The sequence below is a fragment of the Chanodichthys erythropterus genome, chromosome 12 (assembly GCF_024489055.1).
Source record: "Chanodichthys erythropterus isolate Z2021 chromosome 12, ASM2448905v1, whole genome shotgun sequence".
Lineage (NCBI taxonomy): Eukaryota > Metazoa > Chordata > Actinopteri > Cypriniformes > Xenocyprididae > Chanodichthys > Chanodichthys erythropterus.
Window position 1 is genome coordinate 49,872,120 of NC_090232.1, and position 18,307 is coordinate 49,890,426.

Genomic DNA, 18,307 nt, shown 5'->3' on the forward strand with positions numbered 1-18,307 from the left:
ATTATGAACATTTTATTACAAATATAATGTAATACTTATTACATTATGTGCTTTCCTGGAAGAATTTTAGAATTTGTATCACACATTAAATTGAAAGATAATATATGACATTTATTATTGCAATTGTTTTTTATTGTTATTTATGTATTTATTTGTATATTGCTTCTTAAGAATTTTTTTATATTATTGTAATGTATAGAAATTTTTAAATACTGCTAATATTTCCATGAATATAGTCATCGTTGCTAAGTATTACATTATATTTAGATTTTACATTATTACTTTATGAGTTTCTACAACATGAATATCCGTGTGTGTTAGTATTTTAGTCAGGGTGAAGCACACGCGTCCTGCACACGCTATCCTGATCCTCCAGACACCCAACACCTCGGACACACATCCCAGAGCCGGACACCCAACACTCCCTCCGGCACACGCGCTTCATTTAGGGCGAGTCTCTGCTGCCAGGGTCAGTGAGAGCTCAGGTCATCATCAACATGTGTGTGACCGGAGGTCAGCTGGAGAAGAGCTGAGCGAAGAGAAACTAAACACGGCCACATGCGAAATAATTCTACTCATAGAATATAGCGCGCCCTGGTGGATGGTATAGGTGATACATGGGAGCCCAGTATTGCCACATAATGGAAAAGACATGATGTAAATCAGAATTCTGAAATAAAATGATGAAATTCTAAGTCATCAGAATTATGATATAAAATTAGTATTATTATTATTTTTTTAAATTAAGACTTTTTTAAATGCACTGGTCAATTTTTGGTTTTTGGTCTAATTGGATTTTCCTAATGTGTTGTGAATACAAGTGGAAAGAAAGCATCGAAAATAATGTTTCAAGTGTTTTGTTGTTGTTGTTGTTTCTTTTGGACTTTCAAATTACAGTAGTATATTTTAAAACCGTTTTATCAAAATGAGTTTTTAAGCCAGAAATCTCCACTTCAGCAGCACTTACACTTTACAGTTTTATTATTATCTGAAGGTTTTTACAAAGGGGTTTGTTCATATATCATTTTCATATATCATGATCTATGGAGTGATAAAAAGAATCCCTTCTTTAAAAACCTTTTACTTTGATATGTCAACAAGAATTTTGAATATGCCTTTATTCAGTGTTATTTTCTGTAAATGTACGTAAATTAGTATGCATTTACAATTGCATATTTAAACAATTTCATTTCAGAAAAAAAAAAAAAAACAAAAAAAAAAAAAAAAAACTTTGCAGTTCTTAATGCAGGCCTGATCAACTAGGGAAGTATGTCTATTTGTTTTTTTTTTTTTTTTTTTTTTTTTTTTACCCCATTCATTTGGTGTGCCTTGCCTTAAAAGTCGAATTTCTGACTTTAAAATTCATAATTGACATAAAAAGTATTTATTCTTAAAATTTCAACTTTTTTGATAGAGAATAGCCTGAAGTGGAGGCTGATTTCAACACTACATTTCTTAAGTTACATACAGATTACAGTTGGCCTGAAGCAAATTGTTCCAAATGATGAACGATAAATGGGTCGACAGCCAATCAGAATCAAGTTAACTTTAAAACGCGCGATGCAATTGCGCGCTTTTTCTCCGCACATGCGCAGTAGGCTAGTTTTCGTTTGCCTCAGAAAAGACGTGCAATCACATGGCGTTGTTAGAAATGAAAATAAAAAATCCTTGTCTAAACGTATCAAAGGAAGAGGAACATCACGTCAACGGCGTTTCCGAGGTAAAACTTGCATGTTATTGTCAGGCTGATATTCAAGAACAAAACCATATCAATCAGTATGAAAATGAATCGAATTCACTGTCAGTCAGAAGTGATTCTGACGTGTTTCTAATGTATTTCTAATGTCAGACATAATGTGCCACTATAGAACTTAATCTAAAACACAATTACTTATTACAAACATAAACATTTTATTATATAATCTTTATTTAAGTCTTAAAATATACTGATACATAAAACATATGAATATATACATGTGTGTGTGTGTTTGTCAAAGCAACAAACCATGTTCTATGAAAAGATTTTAAATATATAAAGAGAGGGAAGCTACAGACACAAAGACTGATGCTCACTGAAGAGTGACTAAGGCACAGGATGGCAAAATAACAGCAATTCATGGAAAATTACACAAACATTTGGAAATGTTACAAAACATGCTATTAACAGAAAGTGTTTTGAAAGGTATTTAATTTTAGCTTGTAGATTCTGTAACTTCCCACTCAGACGCACCAAACCACAGTCTTGCAAAAACCTGCACAATGATGTAAATAACCACCATGGAAAATGTTGTAGCCTGTGGTATTGGTACATCTGACCGATACTTCCTACAGACAGTCAGCAGCGAAGAAGAAGTAAATGACTTAACTAGTGCAATGACACACATTTAAATCACTATTATAAACATCTGAATCAAAGCTGCAGTAAATGAAGGACAAAGTCACTGTTTACAGCTTGATTTTCAGTCCATTTGACGGGTCCTGGATCATTTGACCGTGCTGTAAATCACCTTCACGGCACAGGATCTGTGGAGAAACATAATCAGAGATAAAGTGTGAATGACCATTTAAGTCAAAGTCAAGCAGTGCTCAGTATGAGAGCCAGATCATGCAAGTTATGTTATATGAAAATAAGCATATTATATGAGCAATTGTGTTTCAAAGCTGTTTTTTTTTCTCACCTCACATCAGGATCAGGATGGTTCATTCTCAGATTTTCATAGTTGTCTTCATTGTTCCTGGTGTGTTGGATGGTTGCGTAGCTGATCTTCTGAGAATCTGTGGATTCAGTTTTTCCTGCGGGCAGATCTGTTCTGGTTCTCCTGGGTGAGACTCTGGCGTACAGACCATCATCTGAGTGGTTTCTGTCAGCGCTGAAAGGTTGTTGAACCTGGAGAAAGACAGAAAAACCTTTCAGAAAAGTGCTTAATCGCCTAAATGAGCGAAGAGCTTTCTGTTCCTCTAAACTTTAGTTACTTGTAAGAGCGTTTTCTTTACACAATGACTTCTCATTCACATACAGTATTGTTCAAAATATATATTTATATCAAAGCAGAACATAAATGGTTTATAATTTCATTTTGCAGACAGAAACAGATAACTTCTCACCTGCTTCTGCTTTAGGTCCCACACTCCAGCACATTTTCTCTTCCTGTAGCGAAGATAAACATGTAAACACACATTAATGATTATAAATGAATAGTTCAATGTGTATTATTTAAACAAAAGATCTCACCTTATGAACATGATGATGCAGACAAGAAATAGAACTGCACATATAACCATGATTACAATAGCTGCGCTCAGGCTTGTACTGTGTCCTGAAAAAAAAAAAAAAATGAATACTAAAGTGTGATCTCACATCTGCAAAACATTGATAGCATTTATTAGAAGCAGAAATCGAAAAATGTTCAGTGGTGCCTTACATTAAAAATATAATACACTAGCCAGTGTTTTCTGGCAGGTATTTGGATGATGAGATAAATGCAAATAAAATGTAACATTTTTATTCACTTTAAATAAAAAATAGAAAATGCTAGTATTTCAATTTCAATTCATTAACTGAAATGATTTGCTTAAACTATTATCCACATTATAAAGTTTTACTTTGAGGTTACATTGTTGATATTTTAATTTTGACCATCTAAGAGACCAGCAAATTTTCTATTGCAGATCCAAACTCTCTATATCATGTCACAACCAGCACTTTTGCAAATGCTCAACTTAAAAAAACATTTTTTTTTCCTATCAAAAGGTCTGCACAGATATTTAAATGAGTTTACCTTCAACAGTCACAGTTACAGCGTCTGATCTCTGAGATCCATGTTGATTGTGAGCCTGACAGTAGAAGCGTCCACTCTGTAGTGCACTGAAACTCTGTCCAGATCCAACAGCTGAGCTTTCATTCTCCTTAAACCAGCTGAAGTTCAGAGCAGGAGGGTTTGAATCACTGCTGCAGATCAGAGTCACTGAATCTCCTGCCCAAATCTGACCAGACTGAATGATGGAGACATTCCTGGGTGGGTCTGAAAAGGACAACAGAAATACATATATAAATCTAAATAAATATTAGAAAATTGTGAATTTATATGTGAAAAATGTTCAGATGATCATTAACTCACACATGACGTTTAAAGTCACAGTATCAGAGTACTTCTCTCCATGTTCATTGATGGATCTGCACTTGTATTTTTTACTGTCATCAGAGCTGATCTTTGAGATGTTGAAGATTCTTCCAGATCCTACAAACGTTCCTCCTTTAAACCAGCTGATTTCTGCAGGAGGGTTTGAATCACTGCTGCAGATCAGAGTCACTGAATCTCCTGACACTATTTCACCAGATGGACTGATGGACACTGAGACGCTCTTTGGAGGATCTAAAACAGAAAAAAAGAAAATAATAAGAAAAAAAAGATCAAGGAGGAAGGTTGTGAACTAGTTATGTGTGTAAATTACCTGATAGATTATGTACATTTTTAATGTTCAGAGTTGTTAGAGATACATATATCTAAATGAATGACCTATGATGTGATTGGACGACAGCATAAAAAAAAAAAAAAAAAAATTGAGAAGAACATATTTATGATAAATTAAAATTTAAAATTGTCATTATCTGTGTTGTCCTAATGCTGTATGATCTTATATTTTCAGAGCAGAAAAAAAGAGAAACTGAAAAAACATCTTGCTTGCGATCATTCATATAATGACTGTGAACAGTGACCAGCTTTAACAAAGGATGTAAACTTAGCACAGAATGATCACATAGGCGACAAGTGACATTTTCAAAGTGTTTTGGAGGCATTACAATTTCAGCGCTCTAACACCCCCAAAACAGTTTCAAATTCAGTGAAGAATCCAGCTGCCCGACAGAAAATTGCATTGGGCTACTTTTTTTGCACAGACCAAAGCATGATCTTTTCATTAGTCTTGATTTCTGGAAATGGCGCACATGTGTTCTTTTCCTGCACTAGTAGACTCATGAACACACATTTGTTCAAGTCAGACCAATGGCCAAGGTCGGATTTTTTCACAAAATAATAAAATTGTTTTTGTTAATTAATTTTCTTTTTCTTTTTTTTTTTTAACCAAATCCTGTCGTATACCCCCAGAACATTTGGAATATGTGACATGATTTGTATGGGTTAATTTAGTGATTCTTTAACATATTTTAAAATGGTCTCAATTCACTGCCATAGAATTATATGGAGGAGAGTGAGCAGGACATATATTAATTCATGCGTTCATTCGTTTATATATAATTTCTCAGTTTGTGGTCTGAATAACAAAGAAGTTCATACGGCATTAGAACAACTCTAGGGTGAGTAAATGATGAGTTTTCACTCATGGGTGAACTCCTGTAAGGGCAAAGCACCAACAAAATCAATTAGGAGGTGCTTAATTTGAACTATTTCCCACACTGTGCATGTGAGATGCTGCTCATCTGAAAGATCAAACCCTACAGACTAAACGGTTCTGCCCACTGCCTGCCATGGACCTTTTCAATATCTAAACACATACATGTTGTTTTTGAGCACTATTGTCAGCTGGATGCCCCCTTAGACGGGGATATGAACTGCATTATAAGGAAGCAAATATACATTGCCATATTCTATAATTAGTAAACTGTAAACATTACTCTTAATGTCATTTGGTGTTCCTAGAATATAGTAGGTGGTATTTGGAAATAATGTTTATAAAGTGTCACAGGAGATGTGCTAATCATGAAATAATATTTCAGATTTATACATTTGAGCTATAAAAGTCAACTTTTTTTTATTTGTTCAAATAATGACCAAATCTGTACTCACATGTGACATTGAGCTGAACAGCAGGAGAGATGTGATTGTGTCCGTGTACAGCACAGCTATATCTGCCTGCATCCTCTCTTCTGACTGACTGCAGCAGGAGTTCATTGTTTCTGTCTCTTCTCTCAGTTAATGGCTGTGAGTTTCTGTACCAGATGAATGTTGCTCTGTCAGTCAGAGTGCAGCTGCTTTTACATGTCAGACGGACTGAATCTCCCTCTGTCACTCTCTCAGGAGACTCCACCTGAAGATCTGAACACAACACACACATTATATCTAGTGCTGCTGTCATACACTGATTATTATTCAACATAATGCACACAAGAAGAGAGAAACCTCATGAAAGTCACCTGTGACAGTAAGAGTCACTCCTGGATCACCAAGCCATTTATCTTTATCAGTGGTGATTCTGAAATAGTACTTGTGTGAATCCTTCAGTGTCACATGACTCAGTCTGATGGTGCAGATCTGCTGTTTATCTCCCAGATACTGAATCCTCTGACTGTATTCAGGGTCCTCAGACAGATCTGGATACTCTGCACCCTTTTTTACAGGGCCTTTTGTCCAGAACACTTTCTTGATTTTAGATTTAGATGGGTATTCATAAGTACACTTCATTATCACTGATGAGTTCTTTAGTGCACAGATGTGTGATGGTTTGTATTTCACTTCCCAATCATCACCACTGAAAACTCCTGAAAAACAAAATTTATAATAAACAAAGCAGAAGAAATTAATAGAATATATTTGCTCGAAGTCTTTGAATGTCTTGTGGTTGTTGAAGAAGAGAAGAATTTAACATTTGAGACAGAAGCATGAAAATGGAATTGAATTGAAAATGTTGATGAACATATTAATCAAATTAAAAAGATACTGTATTATGCTGATTCAAACCATAATTAATACCATAAATTTGCAAAGAATAGCCACGTAAAGAAAATAACTTTGCCATTACATTAATGAGGAAAGCGGTGGTTAGACATAACAAAGACAGACAATTAGTACTTTTGTATATAATTAATTGAACTAAATTAGCATGTTTGCTACCAATGAGCAACAAACCTGATACTTCATTAAAGAATAACAAGTGAAAACATGACAGGAAAGCACTGAACAGAACAGGCAGAAAAACATTAGAGACTTACCTTGAATCATGAGGAGAAAGATCAGAGGAAGAGGAGTTATTCTGACTGACATCAGCATAGCAACACCTACAACACAACCACTCCTAAATTATACAGACTGAGATTGTCAACATGCATAATCAATAAGAGCAGCATTTCTGCTCAATCTGTGTTCTTTATCATTAAGCAAGACTGTCTTTTTCAATGTGACATCAATCATCATTTAAAATGTATGACTCTTAAAAAAAAAAAAAAATAAATAAAAAAAAATAAATAATATATATATATATATATAGTAGATAAGATATTTAGAATTGGTTCAATAATTCAATAAAAAAGATAAGAAGCTGGTCATACCGTAGAGCAGGACACCTCCTCAGCCGTAACCAAATGACACTTGAAGACAAATAAGGAAGGTTCAAGTCTACCATTTATAACCAGAACTGCATCATTTCCTCTTTTTTTTTTTTATTATTTTTTTTTTTTTTCATTGATGCTTACCTTTGATTAGTGACATACAAATATATATATATATTTTTTTGAAAGTTATTTTTTTCTTTTTTTTTTTAGATTTTTTCAAAATACTAGAAACATATAATCTGGACTTTCATGATGCATATAGTAAAAACAAGTGAAAAACAACCTAAAGTCTTAAAATATAAAAGTCTGCTGACACAAGGACCTACGCAGATCTGTTATTCATAGATGCTGTGAAATAAGAAGGCAAACTGATGGTGACTATAAGTGTTGCACATACATATGAGTCATTTTCAGAAAGTTTTGTGGCTTGCGTCACTATGAACGTGTGACTATTTATGACATGCTGTTATAATTTTGCATATATATAAGATTATTTAATACATTTTCATTTCATTAGTAACAATGAAAATCAGTAGCATGTCCATGTTACCCATCTATTATTTTAGACATTAGATATAAAGCACATTTCTAGGATACAATTTTTTTTCAATGCATATACGCATTCATGTATGAAAATAGGAGGGTTTCACTTCCCTGACCAGCAGAAACTATAGTGAGAATTTAGTCTGCAGACGAATTACCAACCAATGCCAAAGTTATTAATAGATTTGAATGGCAACAACTGGCCTGAAAGCTTTGAAATAGCAATAATTAATTTCATGTAACAATGGAAAAACTAAGTTGTCACCCTCATTGTTCTCTCAGATAAACTTGATGTTTATACTCTTTCAGTGGGCAACTAATTTTGGTGCTTGACCACACGTAACGGATATGAGCTGTCTGATGTCATTACTGCCAGAGGATGTGAAGGAGAAATGACTGCATATAAGGTGATGTACGTCTGCTGGTTCAAACTTCTGCAAGGATCCATGTGATTAAAAAAAAAAAAAAAAACATCCTTGTTGACCCATTCAAGACAACTAGGGAAAGATATTACATGTATCTATGAAACCCCCTGTTTCAGCACCAGTCTGTTCTTACCATGGTTTAAAAAAATGCCACAAAAGTGTGTGCTGAGCTGCGGAGGGAAGGGGGAAGAGAGGAGACAGACAACACAACAACAGCTTCTGATTCAGACAGTTTTATTTAGCTCTCATTGAGTTAAGAGCATCAAAGCTTCCAACAAATGCATGCTGCAATTTACCATTACTCAACACAATACGCATACATGGTTTTGTAAGCTCAGCGTAAATTACACAAATACATATCCTGTGATAGCTATAATTTAATGCCCAAATAATGCACAGCCGTTCACATTTGTACTCTCTATTGAAAATATATATGAACATGCTGTTGCATCTTGTATAACTTTTTTTTTTACTATATATAGTACACCAATAACTCATCAGTGTCTCATAATTATTCATTAAACTTTAGTATAAGAAAACGTCACGTCCTGTGACGCTGATACGAGGACAAATTTAAACCTGGAGAATGGAAATTGTACCAATTTACCAAAAGGCTTAAAATGAACACATTTTCTCTTATGATTAAAACTAAGAGATGTTAAACACACATAACTCTATTAAAATCTCGACCCTTAAAGATAAATGTGCTCACAGAGTATATAAGTGGGCTTTGGATGAAAATTGTATAATGGTTAATAATAATTGTCTTTAGATGTGTCTTTATATGGCCAAAAGATTTCTCCAACAGACAGTTGTTAAAAATATATATCTGCAAGCAGCAATGGACTATATGCACGGGTTACTTCCTGGTTGTAGTTAAGCCAGCTCGAGCACTTCCGGTGAACTGTTAGCTGTTCATTCTGTAGTCGTTGTACATCGACAGAAAACGTCTCGGGTTACGAGTGTAACCCTTGTTCCCTGAGTAAGGGAACGAGACGCTACGTCGGATGACGTGATGGGAACCCTCTGTATTTTTGTGTTCGTGAAGCACCTCTGTATCCAACCAATGAAAAGACGCGACGTCAGAGGCGGGTGACGTCACGGATCAGGAAGCTATAAAGCACACCTGAACACAAAGCACGCCAGCTTCTGTAGGTTGTCTGAAGCAAGCGCACCAGGTATGCAGGAGATACGGCCACGTGACGTAGCGTCTCGTTCCCTTACTCAGGGAACAAGGGTTACACTCGTAACCCGAGACGTTCCCTTTCGTGGGAACTATCGACGCTACGTCGGATGACGTGATGGGAACGCAATCCCAACTACGCCGTCTCTCCAAGTGTCTGGCTGCTATCTTGTAGCACCCTGGCCCCCGGAGTGATATTAAGGTGAAGATTGTAAAATCTGATAAAGGTGTGCTGGGATGACCATCCAGCCGCACCACAAATGTCGTCCATAGAGACACCAGATAGAAGAGCTCTGGACGCGGCCATACCTCTCGTGGAGTGAGCCCGCACCATCAAAGGACACGGGCGCCCCACCGTCTCATATGCAAGTGAGATGGCCTCGACCACCCACTTGCTCATCCGCTGTTTAGATGCTGGGCCCCCCTTCTTAGGGGACCCATAACACACAAACAATTGTTCTGTTTTTCTCCACAGGGCAGCTCTGTGGACATACGCATCTAACGCTCTTACAGGGCAAAGCAGATTCTTCCTTTCCTGATCCAAGTTTGCAAAAGGAGGCGGGCAGAAAGCCTCAAGTACAATGGGGCCTGGGACCCTCGTCGGAACCTTTGGAACATAGCCCGGCCTGGTATGCAAAAAGGCTTTCACCATACCAGGCGCAAACTCAAGACAAGATGGAGCTATTGACAGCGCTTGTAAATCACCAATTCTCTTCAAAGAAGAGACGGCCAAGAAGAAAGATGGTTTTAAGTGTCAGGAATTTGTCTGACACCTCCTCTATTGGCTCGAAGGGAGCCTCAGCCAGCCCTTGGAGCACAATAGTGAGGTCCCAGGTCGGGGTCTTTGTGCGCACCACAGGCCTCAACCTGAGTGCACCACGGAGGAAGCGTACTACTAGAGGGTCTCGACCCAGCGAGGGGCCCCCTACAGGAATATGATGAGCCGAAATAGCGGCCACATATACTTTCAGCGTGGAAGGGGTTAAACCTTCCGAGAACTTTTCCTGAAGGAACCGAAGCACGTCTGAGACTGAAGAATGGACCGGGTCCAAATTATGTTGTTCACACCACACAGAGAACAATTTCCATTTGTATAAGTACAACTTCCTCGTGGAGGGAGCTCTGGAATGAAGGATGGTCTCCACAACCTCAGTTGGGAGACCAGATCCTATGAGCCTTGCCCCCTCAGGGGCCAGGCCCACAGTTTCCACATTTCTGGGCGGGGATGGAGAATCGTGCCGCCCACTTGAGACAGGAGATCCTGCCTGAGGGGAAGCTCTAAGGGAGAGCCGTGCAGAAGAGACATTATGTCCGAAAACCATATTCTGGTCGGCCAGTAAGGGGCCACCAATATTAGGTCGACCTTCTCCTGGCGAACCTTTTCCAGAACTCCCGGGAGCATTGAGACTGGGGGAAATGCATACAGACGTAGCCTCGGCCACGTCTGTAGCATGGCATCCAGCCCTAGAGGTGCTGGGTGTTGAAGTGAGTACCACAGAGGACACTGAGCTGACTCCTCTGTGGCAAAAAGATCGACTTGAGCTCGACCGAAAGTTTTCCATATTAACTCCACCACCTTGGTGTGGAGTTTCCATTCCCCCGATCTCGCGCCCTGCCTCGACAGGGCGTCCGCTCCCACATTCAACCGCCCGGGGATGTAGGCTGCTCTCAGCGAGAGGAGCTTTCCCTGGGACCAGAGGAGGATGCGACTGGCCAACTTTGATAATGGGCGAGACCGCAAACCCCTGATGGTTGATATACGAGACCACCGTAGTGTTGTCCGTTCGGACCAGCACATGATGGTCTCTCAGGTCGGGGAGGAAGTGTTTCAGTGCAAGAAGCACCGCCATCATCTCCAGCCGATTTATGTGCCAGGAGAGCTGATGGTCCTCCCAAAGACCCTGAGCCGAGCGACCACTCATGATCGCCCCCAGCCCGTGAGGGAAGCATCTGTCGTAAGCATTACACGACGACCAGAAGTCCCCAGCACGGGTCCCTGGGTTAGGAACCAAGGCTTCTTCCACATGACCAGAGCACGAAGGCATCGCCGCGTGACTTTGATCATGCGAAAAGGATTTCCCCTCGGGGAAAACCCCTTGGTCCTGAGCCACCACTGTAAGGGTCTCATGTGCAGGAGGCCAAAAGTAATGACGTTGGACGCAGCTGCCATCAGACCCAACAGTCTCTGACACTGTTTTACAGTGAGTGACTGGCCTAATTTCACCCCTTTCACGGCCCCGAGAATGGAACTCACACGAGCAGGGGACAACTGCGCCTGCATCGTGGTGGAATCCCAGATTACACCTAAATAGTTTGCAACCTGACTTGGGACCAGCACACTCTTTTTGGCGTTGAGCCTCAGCCCAAGCCTTTTCATGTGCGACAGAACAACATCTCGATGTTGAACTGCCAATTGTTCTGTTTGAGCTAGTATCAACCAATCGTCGATATAGTTCAGCACGCGGATGCCCTGGAGTCTCAGCGGAGCCAGCGCTGCATCCACGCACTTCGTGAACGTGCGGGGTGAGAGGGATAGGCCGAACGGAAGAACCCTGTATTGGTAAGCTTCGCCCCCCGAAAGCAAACCTGAGGAACTTCCTGTGTGAAGGATGGATGGATACATGAAAGTATGCGTCTTTCAGATCTATCGCTACAAACCAGTCCTCGGACCTGATCTGAGGGATGATCTGTCTGAGTGTAAGCATTTTGAACTTCAACTTCCTTACTGATCGATTTAACACACGTAAATCTATGATCGGACGCAACCCTCCATCCTTCTTCGGAACAATGAAGTAGCGGCTGTAAAAGCCCGACATTTTGCTGGGAGGGGAAACCCTTTCTATAGCCCCTTTTTGCAAAAGCGTCGTTACTTCTTGCTCCATCACCAGAGACTGCTCTGGGGTTACCACCGTAGGAAGCACCCCATTGAACTTGGGCGGTCGTGAACCGAACTGAATTCTGTAGCCCTGTTCTACCATGAGCAGTACCCACTTCGAAACATTCGGGAGATTTTTCCACTCTTCCAAATATTCTACTAAGGGAACCAGTCTCTCGAGACTGGTCTCTGGTGTTTTTTGAGCACTTGGCTCGTCCATCTGACGCGGCGCACCGGCAGACAGGCGAATCACGTGCTGGCCAACCCTCCTCGGAGGATCGGCGGAGACCGCTGTGCCCTGACGCACGCTGGGTGGCAGGGTTGACAGGACGGTCCCCTGAGGGCACCGGGAGGGACCCGATATCCGAATCCCCCCGGAGGGGAGCTGCCCTCGAGAGATCCTGCACTATAAAGGTCAGGACCTCTTCTTTGAAGCCTTCCGGGGAGATAATGACGGTCCTCAGATCCGTCCTACCTCCGGAAGGCTTCGCCTGTGCCACCCGCCCCGGCCCCCCAAATCTTTGTGGGGGAGCGCGGGAGGCGACACTGGCTCTTTGTTGCACCCTGTGTGCTGAGGAGCTGGCTGTCGGCCGAGGCTGCTCCCGCCCAGCAGCCTCGGGGGGATGAGAGCGGCGGGGAATAATTTTAGAAAATGCCGCTGTCTGCTTTCGTGTCTCCTGAAACCTGTCGACGACAGTTGACACTGCGTCGCCGAACAGGCCATCAGGAGACAGCGGCGCGTCCATGAGAACATTTTTATCTCTCTCCTTGATGTCTGAGAGGTTGAGCCAGAGATGCCTCTCCGTGGCCACCAGGGCTGCCATAGAGCGGCCGATGGATTTGGCCGTCTCCTTGGTGGCCCGGAGAGCTAAATCTGTTGCCTTTCTGAGCTCGTGAATAGCCTCAAAGGACGCTTCCCCAGTGTCATCAATTTCCCCCAGCAGGTCGGCTTGGTATGCCTGTAAGATAGACATGGTATGAAGGCATGCCGCCGCCTGACCTGCCGCCGAATAAGCCTTGCCCACCAAGCTGGAAGTTGTCTTTAGGGGCTTGGTGGGCAGCGTCGGGAGTCTTAAGGGACGATGTGGGCTCGGGTGAGAGATGGCTCGCGAGCGTCTCCTCGACCCGAGGCATCGCCCCATAGCCGTGACGTTTCAGCCCAACTATATTGCTATATAGTGACGTCTGCGGGCTGTACAGTCTGTATTGTACTGGCCTCTTCCACGACCTCGACACCTCGGTGTGGAGGTCGGGAAAAACGGCTGACCCCGGCGCTGAGGTAGTGACCGCGCGGGAAGAAACCTTTCATCAAGCTTACTTTTTGGTTTATTTTCAGCTTTTTCCGCGGGCCAGTCGATTTTTAACTTTTCTACTGCCCTGGTCACTACCTCTAATAGCTCCTCATAAGCAGGGGATGAGGATGGCGGTTCCTCATCGACGCTCTCCACATCAACCTCCTCGGAGGAAGATATGTTAAGCATCGGTGCCTCTCTTCGGGGGGAAGAAACCGCTACGCGTGCTTCCGCCACCAAAGGAGAGACACTGGGTCTAGCAGGTAAGGGAAGACGATAGGGCAGTGCCCGTCTCTTCCCCCTCTGCTAGATCCATCTGTGAACCCCACGAGTGCAGCCTTCGCTGTGCCTCGGCAACAGCGGGACCAGACCCGCGGGGAACACTCGCCTCGGCGCCCTCCTCAAAGAGCGCCCGGCGAGATCGCAGCACTCTGAGGGTGAGCTGATCGCAGTGTACACAGACGGCTCCCTCGAGAGCCGCCTGTGCATGCTCAACCCCCAGGCATTTCACACACATGTCGTGTGAATCTCCTGTCACTATGTAGCGTGGACAAGGAGGAGTACACTTTTTAAACTGTTGCTGCTTTTCCGCCATAATGCTTTTTGTCTTATTTTTGTGCTTTGAAACTCTTGTCCTCGGACGAAGAGATCACTGTGTGAATATGTATATATATATATCAGACAGACAACAATAAATAAGACAGACAAGATACAGAGAACGCTTGCTGAAGACAACAGAAGCTGGCGTGCTTTGTGTTCAGGTGTGCTTTATAGCTTCCTGATCCGTGACGTCACCCGCCTCTGACGTCGCGTCTTTTCATTGGTTGGATACAGAGGTGCTTCACGAACACAAAAATACAGAGGGTTCCCATCACGTCATCCGACGTAGCGTCGATAGTTCCCACGAAAGGGAACCATCTATGGTTGACTTTTTAATGTTGTATTTATATTTTAATGTAGTTATCACATTTACCTAATTTGCCAATAAACCAGTTTTATTGATTGCAATAAAGACGAAGCTATTGGAACTGTTTAAAAATGCAGTGTCTGTAATTAGACCGAATTAGACACACACACACACACACACACACACACACACACACACACACACACACACACACACGCACACACATTTTTTCCCAGCACTTCAAATGTTATTTTTAATGTGATGACCACAAACATAATTTGTTCATCCTTCTGAGATTGTCCCCATTGTAAAACCGAACGTTTAAAAATATAGGAAATTTAACATTTGATAGAAAACACTTATCTAAAAATAAAAAAGACAGTAATTAGCACTTTAACCAGCAGGTGGTGGCAAAGTAGCATTTATTTGCGCACATATCAGCCATTTCCTCTAAACGTTTTTCACTTCGTTTTTGACTAAATATTAAACATTATAAAATAACTAGGTTTAAAATACATTCTGTCAATGTGAAGTATGAAATACTCACAAAATCTTATGAAAAACAATAACTTTTATTGTGAATTACACAGAAAGAGAGCACCGTGGTCTCCCTTTGTAATCACAGCAGCTGTCAGTCAGTGCAGTGCAAGATCAATGATTTCAGCACACTTGTGAAAACACACATTTTATTCAATTAATCTAACTAAAGTGCACAATAAATGTTTAATTTTTGAAGCTTTTTTTCCACATAAAAGTGTGAAAACTAATGGTCGAATTGAATTTAGCTGAGGAGGAACATTGAGGTACGTCTTTATTTATTTATTTTTTATGCTGTCTTGCGTTTGAATAACTAAATTAATGCTATGCCACACTATTTAAGTGACTATATTCTGATTATAAACTAAGTATTTCACTACTGATGCTCAACACACCAGCAAATGACTCTCACCGGAAGTTTTCGAGCTGGCTTATATTAATGCGGAAGTTCTAAAGAACGCTCCGTGCATATAGTCCATTAAGGAGCCAAGCACAAAGAAGGCACGATAAGTCATGCCGCCATGTGAGTATCAGACCAACTGCAACAATGAGCAATTAAAGACATCTTAAGGTGTTTGTAGGCAAGATTGCTGAAAGAGCATACTAAATTACAAGTAATATGATTTAATGGTTATCACTTTCAACCAATAGGTGGCGCTGTGTCCAAACTGATGTGGTGTGGTCACAGTAGGTGTCAATATGACAAAGCATTGCAGAGATACAGCCTCAGAGTCTTTTGGCTTCATTCCATCGAATCTGTCCATGCAGTATACGAAACGAAATCCATAACGTTTTGTTGGACTGTTCTGAAGATGATCTGCAATAAATTTGGTGCAAATCAAACCAACGGTCTAGGAGGAGACTGAAAAAGTAGGTTTTTAAAGAAAATCAAAATGATGGACAGGAAGCTTGGCCAACTATGGCTACACTGTTATCTAGATCCAGGGAATCTATTAAGACCAGTTTCATGACAATAGGCTAAATGAATCAAAAGCTATCATCTTTTTTTAAAATATATAAAGTTTTATAACTTTTGACTACGTGGTTGCACAGTCTTGAATTTTTTTGAGCACGTTCAGGGAATGGTGCCCATGGCACATACCAAGTTTCATAATGATACACCAATGCATTCGTAAAACATAGCAATTTATATCATATAACTATATTGTAGTAGCAATTTCATGTTTTATTATGTATGTATATGTACTCATAGTGCACCTTTACAATTTTGGTGAAAATATCAAATTTTGTTTAGGACTTATAGACATATATATTTATAAGCACATAAAATATGACCCATGCGTGAGTTTGATTGGATTTTTTTGCCACTTACTATGACATTTTTGACATTTGGCCATTTGGCGTATAGCCAACAACCTATGTTTTTTTTGTAGTTGTTTTTTTTCCTATGATGGTTAAAAGTTGTTTAAATTATAAATCACAACGTTGGACTAACCATAAGCCAAAACGAAGCATGTTTGGTGCGTTGGACAGGATTCAGCAATCTAAGGAGATGACTCCCGTGAAAATAAGTCAAGCATATAAATAATTCCTTTTCACCACTAGGTGGTGCTTGTCCAAAACTTCACAGACTTCTTCACGGCATTGTGCCAATGACCTAGCCTGGTAATACCAGACTCTGCTACTTCACTTTGCTTCGTAGACAGAGTCTGGAATGGCATAATAGAGAAGTGTTTTCTCTCTCGCCAGGGGGCGCTTGTCTGAAGTTTAAAATCATTGGTTACCCGTAAGCCAATCAGATACGTTTAGTTATGAGGTATGTTATGTGCCTGTACAGCCGCATCGAAGCACAGACATCATGCATCGAACTCAAATCTATGATTGAACTTCCACTGTAAACCTGTTGTAAACACATGATAAAACAAATGTTTATGAAACACTCTTCTTGTTCTGGCTTCAGTTTGAAAAAGAGTTGAATGTTCTCCATAACAGAGCGAATTGCATCCCGTGTCTCGTTTCCCATTTCCGCGGTCGTTTCGGTTTTCGATTTCTCTAACCTACAATGTAAAACTCGGCGCTTAGCATCTACGTCACGGCTCTCAGCCCGCCCTCTGTTCGTTGATTGGCCCGGCTGTTTCCAGACCGGTGGTAAACAGAAAGCTCTGACGCTGTATCAGACTGAGTACAGAAGCGAAATGAAATTGAGCGGAAGTAGGAAGTCTGACGTAGTCAGGCTACCAATGACCCATACCAAGTTTAATAATGGTATGTTCATGCTTTCGTAAAACACAGCATTTTTCTACAACATTCAAAATGGTCAATGCCCAAAATGGCTGACATAGAAAAATGAGATGTCACTGGACTCGGCATGTTGCCCCTAATCCAATGAGACCACTTTTATGATTTTTGGCCAAAACAGCCATTTTTCATGTGTCTGGACCAGCAGGTGGTGCTGTGCCGAAACACTGCACACTGCCTCAGATCATGCTTGTGAAGTCATGTTGCAAGTGTGCTCCAAATGCGATAAAGCATTGTGGAGATATAGCCTCACATCTATTTTCACAAGCACTACATAAAATTTGTTTGTAAATTTCTCGATAAAGGGACAAGTTATCTAAAAGCTTTTAATAACATTTTGGCAGCATGGTCTAAAGAAAATGTGAGCCAATTTTGGTGAAAATCTGACAAACCATCTAAAAAATCAAAAATCAAATTTCGCAAAATTCAAATCTGTGTTTCTAGCCAATACGGTTCAAAAGTTATTAGCATAAACGTGAATGAAATTTTGAACAGGTGGTGGCGCTAGAGGGATTAATCTAGAGATTCCAAATTAGCTGTGGTTATTGACTGTCCTCTATACTGCACCAAATTTCATAACCTTTTTCTATGGGCTGCCACTGACTCCCAGAGGGGAAGAAAAAGTATCCCAACGGATACAACAGATGCCTACACACATTCGGTGCTTGGTCCCTAATTAATCAGACCAAAATTATTTAAACAACATTTTGAAAGGAGGCTCCATAGATTTTGTACAAACTAGATGTGAATAATTTAGGACTTTAGTAACATTACAATCAGACAACCAGAGCATACGTGAGAGAGAGAGAAAAGAAAACAATAAGCCAAAGCATGGAATAATCCAGCTCTTAATAAAGCTAAACAGGAGTAAAGAAAATCCAGCCTCAGACTAGCAGAGCCACAGTCCAACCACATGAGGGAGTTGTTATCATGGAGATCTGTTGATCATTTGACTGTGCTGTAAATCACCGATTGATCCTCCATGATCTGATCAGCAGATC

The 18,307-nt window shown here is 40.7% G+C and overlaps 2 protein-coding genes across 4 annotated transcripts in view; one reads left to right on the forward strand and one right to left on the reverse strand.

The window, feature by feature from the left end:
* LOC137032441 (B-cell receptor CD22-like) overlaps positions 1–18,307 on the forward strand; it is a 900,294-nt gene that overhangs the window by 147,743 nt on the left and 734,244 nt on the right. The window lies entirely within an intron of this gene.
* The window catches only part of LOC137032105 (B-cell receptor CD22-like), a 32,434-nt gene continuing 16,118 nt past the window's right edge, over positions 1,992–18,307 (reverse strand). For 2 of the 3 annotated variants that reach the window (XM_067403650.1, XM_067403649.1), the window contains one exon: positions 14,475–18,306. In XM_067403650.1, coding sequence (XP_067259751.1) covers positions 18,252–18,306 — 55 coding nt within the window. In that variant the 3' untranslated portion in view covers positions 14,475–18,251. Of the gene's footprint in view, positions 2,524–2,678; positions 2,888–3,105; positions 3,149–3,232; positions 3,318–3,779; positions 4,023–4,118; positions 4,374–14,474; position 18,307 lie in introns of those variants that run through there. The other variant, XM_067403651.1, reaches the window with a different exon arrangement.